The sequence below is a fragment of the Condylura cristata genome, unplaced genomic scaffold (genome assembly GCF_000260355.1).
Source record: "Condylura cristata isolate star-nosed mole 26May11 unplaced genomic scaffold, ConCri1.0 scaffold00016, whole genome shotgun sequence".
Classification (NCBI taxonomy): Eukaryota; Metazoa; Chordata; class Mammalia; order Eulipotyphla; family Talpidae; genus Condylura; species Condylura cristata.
The window spans coordinates 15,619,186-15,630,021 of NW_004567117.1; the positions used below are offsets into that span (position 1 = coordinate 15,619,186).

Genomic DNA, 10,836 nt, shown 5'->3' on the forward strand with positions numbered 1-10,836 from the left:
AAAAAAAAAAAAGAATCAAGCTTCTTATCTTGGTGAAAGAAACCGCGTGAGCCGGTACCTTCTCCCTGCCGCCCTTTTCAAACAAGAGTCTGCCTCTAAATGTCTTTGTTCTTGTTCTTTAGTAAGATTTCCTTTGATATGTTTTACTACACAAAGGTAAAGAAAGATTGCTAAAATAGCTACATTTTCCCCCAAAATGCCTATGCAAGATACCTTTAACTCTTAAATGGAAACAAATCTTAAAAATAAACAAATCTCAATGTTAACTCCAAAATGTTATAATGTGCTCTAAGGTAATTTTTAAGACATGTAAAGGTAAAGAATTTTTATTGCTAAAAAGAATGAAAATGCACGAAAGTATAAAGAAGAAAATTAAAATGTATTTATACTACACCAAAAATTCATTAATATTTGGATGTTCAATTCATCTATAATTATATTTTCAATTAGTTCTAAATTTCACATGCCACAGTTACAATGTGGACATTCATTTTCAGTAAGATTAAGTTTGTTAAAAAATAGTCACAGGGGAAACATCCGATTTAATCAAGTAACTAAAAATGTACTGTTTGAATTTTAACTACTTTAGTACAACGAACAAGATATTAATGAAAACATTTCATTCATATTTTCAAGTCTCATAAATTATATCAAAAGTTATCTTTTTTCTAAATTTAATTACAAAAGTAGTTTGAATTAATTCAGTCCTACTAAAATTTGTACTTTTATCAGAAGCTCTATATATAGCCCACTCAAAATTCCCATGCCTCTTAATGTGACAAAAGTTTTGAAATATAGATTAAAATATCAGTGGCAAAACAACCCGTCTCATGGATTGTGTTGCTGACTAAGTTTTTGTATGGGCAGGGGTCTAAATCTTGCTTTTGAACAATGATTTTCATGCTACTGTAAAACGGTGTAGATTGCTTTGAAAGGCTGGGCACATTTTTCTTAAACGTGAATGCACATTGTAGTCATGAAATTTCTTTTCATTTACTATGTTCCCCATGGTTGAGTGGATATGACTGGGTCAATAACCACTGTAGCATGAGGTTATAACCCAAGTGACATATTCTGTCATATTCTTAAATTAAAAATAAAAGTCATTAAATAGCATTCACAACATATAAATAATAAGTTAGCCCCATGGAAGCTGGCTTACCTGTCCATAGCTCATATTTTTATTAGTTTATTATAACTTAGCATGTGAATGGCTTTCAAAACTGCCACTTTATTCATTTAAGGGATTTACATTTCTTTGTTCTAAGAAACAATTGAAATGAAATTGATTGTGATATTTAAAAATGGATACCACTGCTCTCTGGAAGCATTGCCACCACATTAATAAGTAGGTTAGGCATGAGATTGAAAAATGTGCCTTTTCTGAAAGTCATTTATTTTCCTGGCTATGGTTAGGGTGATAGTAGCGTAAGCATTTGCACCATTTATTCCTCACCATCTGCAGTTCAAATGCTTCCAACTCACATACTATTAATTGGGTTCATGCTTTTGTAAACAAAGAAGATAAATATTTTTGCTATGGACAGGACTTTTAAGCTTCTCTTTCTTTCTTTTTTGAAACATAAGTATATGTTCTATGATTGTGAGGAAGGCTTTATTTTCAAATATTTAAACCCCATATTTACTGCATCATCCTGATTTTTTCACTTGTTCCACATAGGCAACCTCCATGTACCATATATTCTGCAGCAGTCTGTCAGGTACAGTGCCCAGAGCAAGGCTTAATCAAAGAAAAAGAGCATCCATCGCTGAAGGCCCAGAGCAGATATAAGATGAGGAGTTTTTCACTGGATCTGTGCTAGTCTCTCCCTTGTCTATGAAGGATAGAACAAAGCGAGAGAGGGGTCAAGATTGGGAGGTATCAAGCGAAACTAGCGAGCAAGATGAGGGAAGAAAGAGCTCCTTGGATGATTATCCTCAGCTCTATGACAACGGGACATACGAATATGAGGTTTACCCAGTGGTTTTCCCAGTTTCCCATGATAACTGCAGGTCCAAAGGATCGGGCGGGGTTCATACTGGCACCAGTGTAGTTGATCTGTAGGGGAAAAGAAAATAACTTGAGGCATTGCTGAAACTGGGCTAACTAGTGTCAATTTGCAGTGCTTTGCAAATTTACCTTTTGCAATGGTAACTAACTAAGGAACATGTTAAGTTGTTAGTCACCAAGTCAACATTCTTATCACCTAGTTAGCAAAATAATCACCTAAAATGGACAGTTGTGCATATGAAAGAATTATAGTTATAAAACACATCTTCAGACCAGCTGTAGGGAGAGATGAAATTGATCAATTATTTAAATGAACTTGGAAACTTACTGCAAATAAATGTCCAATTGCTACAGAAAATCCAATTGCTAAAGCTATTGAGCCACTGACATCAGTCCGTTTGGAATCACAGCTGGCGAAAATAGTAAACACCAACTGAAATGTGATTATCAACTCCACCAGGAGACCGTGACCAGCAGTAAGATTTCCATGAACCTAGAAAGCGAGAAATACACTATCTGAATTAAAACACGAATATATTTTATAGATTAACGTGTCAGTGTGAAAGACATATTTCCTCTCTGTAAAAACTGATATTTAATTCTGTTTCACCCTCAATTGAGACACCACCGCCATCGCCCGAACATGAGGAATTCATTTTCATTCATTTGGACTGTCACCGATAATGAACTACTCTTACAATGACCAAGCAGGAGTTTATGTCAAATGTCCTTTTCTTCAAACGAAGCAAAATATGCCACACCGCACTTAACTTATAAAAGAGTTTCTTGAGAGCCTTTTTATAAGGCAATGATTTTATAAGGCAATGGTTAAATCCATTAATTAGGTTTATATTAATTAATCTAAATTTCAATTAAAATTTAAACCACGTGTGGTTTTTTTAATCAACCTTGGTGCTGAGCTAACAAATGATATTCCTAATCAGCTAAGGACAAAACTAGTGTTGAATGCCAATTTATTGTTTAAAGTGTAGCCCTTGATGTAGATCATTTTAAATCTCATGAACATGATAAGAAACAAAATTAATGCTTCTGCTAGTGAACCAACAAACTAAATATATAGTCAGTGTAGTTAGTCACTGATATGAGATGGAAAAACCCTCCCAAATTTTGTGTTGCTCAGATTTGCTAATATTCAAGTCACTCAACAGTGATTTTTATATGGATACAGTCAATGTGTCTGGAATTAGTTTCCACCCCTGCAAAAGAATCACTGGAAACACCTCGTGAATAAACTAATGATTTCAGGAAGCTCTCTCAGACCCCAGGAATGACATATATTACAGTCAGCAAGGATCCTAGAATTTTTGTTTGAAAGTAAGAGTTGAAGACGCTACCGTGGTGACGCCCAAGCCCCCCACCACACTGGGAGGGGTGACGAGGTAGAGAATCCCCGCTCCTATGATGGCGCCCAGGCACTGGGCAGCGATGTAGAAGATAGACTTGGCGATGCTGATCTTCCTGGTGCACACCATGGCCACGGTCACGGCGGGGTTGATGTGGCCCCCACTGATGTGGCCGAAGCACTGCACCATCGTCGCAATGCTGAGTCCAAAGCAGAGGGAGATGAGAACCATGTCCACTGGTAAGGGGTTTTCCATCCCGCCCCAGTTGATGGTGGATCCCAGGCTGAGGAGCACAAAGATCAGCATAGCCAGAAATTCCGCAGTGACTGCTTTCCAGAAAGCTTGAGTCCAGACCCCTTTGAAGGCTACCATGATCTTCTCTCTTTTACACAGGGGCCCACACTTACTGAAAAGGAAAACAAACCAGCTGTCAGAAGCGACCTCACAGGGTTTATGAATGTATGTGAAAATGGCCAGGCCTGTAGCTTTGCCCTTCAGTGGGGAGAGATTCGCAAAATTACTTGCATGCCAAACAAGAATACTTCTGGAAAATCTCCTTAATTAATTAATTGTCTCCTTACTTGTCAGGCCATTTTATTCTTGATTTAATATAAAATTAAAGCACAAATATACTCACATTTATATTTATATAAATATTTAATATTCTAGCCCCTTGATTTACTATTCAAAGGTCAACCAGCTTCAATAGAAAACCATCTGCATTCTCTTGAGAAAGGAAAATATCTTAATTTCCTTAAAGCATTAAGAATGAAATATATTTCTCTCGCAACTAATTCCCTCAGACAAAGTTTTAAAGTTTCACTGTCCTTTTAAATGACATTTATATTTTGAACTTAATAAAAAAGAGAATTATTTCTCAGCTGCGTAGCTTATTACTCCAAATGAATTGAAACTGGATTTGTTGAGTGGGACTTCCCTACTCTTTGCTCCCAGTGTAAACACTGGATTTAGGGGAAGGGCTGCTAGGAAGTGAGGAATGTGGAAGTCTATCTTTGGAGAAGACAAATTCCTTGGTTTGGAGAGCCCATGCAACCAACACATTGGACCTGAGTTGGGTGGGACATGTTTCCCTCTCCCCTGCCAGCAGGGGGAGTGCTGGAGATAGCCAGTTAAGGGAGGCTGTACCTGCCCAGGTCCAGCCACATGGTCCTGGTCCATGTCAACCTCAGGCTCCAGGGGGAGGGTGGGTCAGTGCCAGACCTGTGCCAGGCTCCAGGGCAACAGCCAGGAAGAAAACAGAAGCAGCCCATCAGTCTGGGACCCTTGCTCCCTCTACTGAACCTCCCTGTACTCCTCACCATATAATTTCTGCCCTTCTCACCTGGGAAAGTTGTATTCTGGCTTCTGTGGTGCCTTGTGGTATTAGGGGACAATCCCACCTTGTGCCTGTCTCTCAATCAACTCCAACTTTACCCTTCGAATAAACTTCCCCAGAGAAGTCCTGGACATTGGTGTATGACAGCAGCACTCCGTGCACACTACCCAAGGCACAGGTGACAGTGGGTGACATTAGGGCAGTATAGAAGCGGGGCGTGGCTGGGGAGGCTGTGGTCCTTGAAACAGAAGGCTGCGTGGATAGTGCTTTTCCCTAATGGCATCTTGATGTCCCGCTGTCCTGCTTTTCCTTAAATGTCTGAGCGCCTCTTCTCATGAGAATGTGTGTGTGCATGTGTGTGTGTGTGCGTGTGTGTGGTGAGCAGCAGTGCAGGAGCCACTGAGATGAAAGTCACCTTCTTCCTCCCACCTGTTTTCCTAGCGCTGTCTCTGGGTCTCTGGACCTGAGTCCAGATGGGAATTGAGGATATTGATGTCAAATGCTCATCTGGCAAGAAATGGCTAGGATTCCCTTCGAGGCACAGTTACCCCAGTTACTCCATTTTTCAAGCCACTTTTCCTTATCCTTTGCGGGGATAGTCACCAGCGTGAAGGTGTGTGAAGGCAGCTGGCAGAAACACTAAGCACAGTGGGATATGAAAAGGGTTATGCAAAAAAAAAAAAAAAAAAAAACAGCACTTCAACAGATTAGCCTATTGCAGTTTTTCCTGGACATATTGCTGAAAGTGGGGGGCATCCCATGGTCCCCTCTCCAGCTCACTGCTCCCAGGAGCCTGGGTTCTGGATGGGCAGTAGGGGAATTCTGTCTCAAAGGGTTGGGAGGACGCTGGCTTGACCTTTAGGATTTCAACTCAACCTCTGGCTTGATAGGAGCTTTGCTGCAGAGTTGGAAAGAGAAAGCCATTTTCTGCCCAGCTCATGTGGGGGACAGCCAGCTCTAGCACCTGCCGCCCAAGCGGACTCCTCTGCACAAATCATGCAATTATGCAAAAAGAAAAAAAAAAATAAAACAGCTAGGAGGATAATGACATCACACTCCCACAGGAACAGAAAATAAAAAGACAAAATCTGTACTCGGAAGGAGGCAAGGCAGGCCCTGGAGAGATGTTAGAGATATCCCAAAGGGGCAAAACTCAAACAACTCACAAATTGAAAAGGTAGTTCGCAGGGGACCTCCGCGCCCGGCAGCAGCCCTTGGCTGGAACTGGGATGCAAAGGGCCAAGGTGCTAGCGTGGAGCAGCCTCCTACGGCCAGATTTATGGGGAAAAGGGAGAGGACAAAGCCGGAAGCTAAGGACACAGGTGGGCAGGAAGAGTCAGAGCCGGGCTCCTTTGCAGCAGCACCCAGGAGAGGAGGGCCCAGAGAAAGGGCCCCCCACCGGGCTGCCTGACTCCCCTCAATTTTTGCAGCCCCCCCAGCTCCCTCCTTACCCACTCTCCCATGCAGCTGTCTGCTTCTCCAGAGACCTAATTTAAGGAACTCAGTTGCTCTTTTAACTTCAAGTTTTCATCAGCCAAAGAAATTAAAACAACCCTCCCCAACAGATAAGTACACTCCTGAAGCATTTTGGAAAGCCTGCAATATCTGGTTTCCCTCCCGAGCAGAGTGCCAGCCTCAGCTGTGAACCCCAAGTTTGCTGGCAAGGTGGACATACCTCTGTCCTTACCAGCGCTCACCCCTGTGTCTCCATAGCCCCGTCACTATCAGCACTCTTCTTTCTGTGTCTACACGCCCTGGAAACATAGCGACACCATTTGTTTGGCTTCTCTCGCCCTAGCACAAAGGGGGTTTGTTGATGTGACGGGGTTGCACTGAACCGGACACGTTACTTTCTAGCTGAACACCCAGCGTGATCCACTTCTGGACAGTTGAACCTCTGGGTGAGTAATTTTTCTGATGAAAAATCCTACAGATAGATTGACCACCATAGCTTCATTTTCTGGGGGGAAAAAATGAATGCGTGCATGGCCAGAGGATTTAGCTCATATCATCCCTTTTCTTCTACCTTCTCTATGCTGCTCTTCTGATCAAAAAGAACCACCCACCTGCCTTACAGTTTCCTTCTTCGAAGATTCTCCCTGAGAAGGCACAAAGATCTGCAATAAAAGAACCAGAGTTTCATCTTCTGGCTCTGAGCTGAAGGCAAAAAAGGACTTACCCCCACCGCCTTGCCGCGGATCTGTCACTCATGCCTTCCCTGGGCAGAGTGCGGTAGCATTGCTGGCCCAGCAGCTCCCAGTGCCCAGGGAGTCAAATTACTGCCACTTGTCTGATTGGGTTTTTGGAGTGTAGGGGTGGAAAGATTTTGCACCATGTGGCAATCGCTAAGTTCTACTTGAACTTGAAATAACTTTCCTTTACCTGATCACTATAGACACAGGGCATTTCAGGAATGTAAAATGTTTGCTTACATTATGTTCCATTAACTGGTAATCCTGGAAAATGAAGACTTCCCAAGTCTTTGAGTTTTTCCTGCCAAAAAGTTGCTGGCAATAGAGCTTGGTTTTGTTCTGTGTTGTAACTGCAATTCAGCAATGAGCAAAATGTAGATATTTGTCTTATCCAGCAGTGGAAGGGAATTGGGATCTAGGCTGCAGGGCATTGGTTTTGGGGTAGTGAAGTATTCAGTGAGAGTTCTTGTTGAGGTTTTGATCTAAGATGCAGCATTTCAAGCACCCAGATAATAGCAAGTCCATCAGTAGCACCGGCAGCACTGATTTGAATACAAGGAAATAAGGAAAAACAGAAACCGTAGAAATACAGAAAAAGGGTGCTCAGCTGACTGTTATATTAATAATAATTTTTGGGTAAAAACAAAATTAAAAAATGTAGTGGTTTTATGGGGATAAATTATTGGTAACTGTAGGTGGGTTTCATGTCCAGAAACCTAGGCGCAGGAAGGACCACATCATTGTGAGCTTCAGAAAGCCTGAGAATTAGCTGCGTGTATCACCACTTCACTATTTTTCTTTATCTGGATCTCAGGCACATAGACTTGAAATTATCATAATCCTTATTTTATGACACTCTGTAAAATATGACACACAGAGTGTCATAAAAGTAGTACATATACAAGGTTCCTTCTATGTTAATTATTAACTTTTAATAATATAATAAGCATCTATGAAGTCGATGTCTAGAGCTCTGATAGTAACTGACATTTACCTATGGGCTCCTTCCCTTTCGCCCTGCTTGTCACCTGCCATCTCACTTCAAATTGGATTTATTATCAGATTGAAGTGTGGCAAGAAAGATACAGAGAAGCAAGAAGAAAAACTGTTACCCTTTCACATCTCAGTTGCAATTGTGTGTGTGTTTATTTTGTTTGATTATTTGAGACCAGAGAATTGATGAAAATCTCATGAGAACGAGAAGTTAAAATGTTGAGTGTGAATTTCAGAGTACTTCATTACTGTTTCAAGCATTCTCAGATAGCAAAGATCATATTTACATCCTTAAGTGTTTGTATGTTAATGTTTGTCCATCAGTGTTTCAATCTTTTAGAGCTCTGGTCTCTGAAAGAGTAAATTCTGATGACAGAGAAAGGGATAATGAGTGGGAATCAAAAAAGAACTCCATAAAACATTTCATGTTGATTTTTAAAGTTATTTTACCATTTGGACTTTAAAATGAGCTTCCAATAAAGGTGCAACATTTCTTTAGAAACTTGGACTTTATGGGTAGACGTAGTTGCTCTGGCCCTAAGAATATGGAGTTAAAAGTGCTTGTGAGAATCTATGAACCCAAGGAACAGTGCTACAGTGTTTAGGGCCTTTCTTGTGAATGGATCTGGAAACGACAGAGTGGCACTCCCTCGGGCCACTGGTCACTGGGTGTGTGGGGGGGCATTTTTCAGGTCTAATCTTTGCAACTTGTCTCAGGCTCCTTAGCATTCAGCCTCTAACCTTGGCAGTTCCCATCATCATTTCAAAAGTGCCAACAGCTCTTGGTTACCATAGTTTCTTAGACCCTTTCCCTTTCTTCTGGCTGGCTGATCACTGCCCTGGCAGAATGTGTTGACAGTCCAGTTCCTAAGGGACAGTTGTTCCCATCAAAGGAAGCACCACCCTAATTGGCACCAACTCATAGACTTAGAACTCTCAGCAGAGTGGTTTAAATTGGCCAGGGATTAACTCTTTGTCTTCTGGAAGTATTTTTCTTATTAAGTAATACAAATTATCCTTTTTATATTTGAGATCCTTTTGCCACACCTCCAGCCCTGTTTAACAACCAGCTACTTGTCTGATATATTTTTGGACAGGGGACAGACATTTCCAATAGAGTTGCCTCTGGTGAAGTACATATAATGTGATGGTGGAAGAAAGCAGTCATTCTGCATACATGGTGACACTGTGAGCAATAGGTGGAGGGAGCCCTGGGGAATGTAAGTAGTAGCTTCTAGGTTGGTCATTTTGGAATTGGCATGAGTCTGGGTCAAATTCATTAAAAAATGGAGTAACCTAGGCCCTCCTTGGTGGTGTAGTGGGTTAAAGCAACACACTACAAAGGTAAAGCCACTTCAGCATGAGTTCGATTCCCAGCCAGGGAGGTGACCCACATGGCGCAGCAGACCTCTTCTGACCCTCCCACTGCTCCTTCAGTGGTGTACTTCATCAATTTGCCTGCTCTGCTCCCCGCTCTGTCTCTGGTGAATCCTCTCACTGCCCTTGCACCTCTGCCTACACCCCAGTTCTGTATGCACAAATAAATTTTTTTAATAATACAATAGTTTATTTTTACATCATTTTGTACATTTTTTTTCATCTCAATTGTAATCCCCGTGGGTTTCCTATCACCGAGTCACCTGTGTGCCATCACCATAGAAACATGCACTTCCCTCCCTGCTCTCCCCCACCCCCCACTTTTGATCCCATTCCCCACTCCACCCCCACAATATGTCTCTGGTATATGGCTGTTCATTATTGTTATTATTTTCTCACCTGGTCCATTATACTCCTGCTATGAGAGAAACCATCTGGTATTTTTCTTTCTCTTTCTGGCTTATCTGACTAAGCATGATCTTTTCCAGTTCCATCCAAGTTGCTGCAAAAGATTCTTTTTTTTTTTTGGTTGCTGAGTAATATTCTATTGTATATAATGTACCACATCTTTTAAATCCAGTCATCTACTGTTGGGCATTTGGGCTGCTTCCATGTTTTTCCAATTGTAAATAAAGCAGGTATCTTTTTCAATCAGTGTTTTTGTGTCTTTTGAGTAGATACCTAGGAGTGGGATTTCTGAGTCATATGGAAAGTCCATGTTAAGCAGTTTGAGGAACCTCCAAACAGTTTTCCATAGTGGTTGTACTAGTTTGCATTCCCACCAGCAGTGCAGGAGAGTTCCTTTTTCTCCACATCCTCGCCAACATTTGTTGTTGCTAGTTGTTTGAAGATGTGCCATTCTCACTGGGGTGAGGTGGTATCTCATTGTGGTTTTAATTTGCATCTCCCTTATTACAAGGGATGTTGAACATTTTTTCATATGCTTGTTGGCCATCTGCATTTCCTCTTTGGAGAAGTGTCTTTTCAGTCTTCTGCCCATTGTTTGATGGGGTTGTTTACTTTATTTTTGTTGAGTTTCATCAGTTCTCCAAATATTTTTGTGATCAGTATAAATAAAATTTTTTAAAAAAGGAATAACCAATCTCCATGACTTTCTTTCTAAATAGTGTGACAATTTGTGGAGGAGGATCACAACACAGCACACTGATAAAAATCCCCTGTATGTTGGGAAACCTTGTGAATTTTTTATTGAGTAGATTCAGGAAGTCGAAGATCAGTGACACATGAAGGAACTAAGGGAAGGATATGAAATGATCAAAGACTCAGTACATATTAACTGGTTGAATATTTGATCTGCCACTCCATACTGTTTCCCTTTGGTGCTGATATATATCTTTGGGATTTCTGAATGCCTTCTCCTACCCTTAACTCCAGATTTTAAAATTTTCTTCACATGATCAGAAATTGAAGACTCAAGCAAAAGCACTATATGCCATCAAGTCCTCAGTACCAGACAGGAAATGTCTCCAGCCTGGAAGAGACAGACATATTCAAGCACAATTCATGAATCTCAGCATCATGAATTCTGCCCAGAGCACTTAT

General features: G+C 41.2%; 1 protein-coding gene across 1 annotated transcript in view; it reads right to left on the reverse strand.

The window, feature by feature from the left end:
- AQP4 (aquaporin 4) overlaps positions 1-4,589 on the reverse strand; it is a 7,128-nt gene extending 2,539 nt beyond the window's left edge. The window contains exons 1-4 of the mRNA XM_012725973.1: positions 4,522-4,589; positions 3,367-3,781; positions 2,340-2,504; positions 1,979-2,059 (exon numbers count right to left, since the gene is read on the reverse strand). Coding sequence (XP_012581427.1) covers positions 1,979-2,059; positions 2,340-2,504; positions 3,367-3,781; positions 4,522-4,541 — 681 coding nt within the window. The 5' untranslated portion in view covers positions 4,542-4,589. The remainder of the gene's footprint in view (positions 1-1,978; positions 2,060-2,339; positions 2,505-3,366; positions 3,782-4,521) is intronic.
- Positions 4,590-10,836: the final 6,247 nt, after the last annotated feature.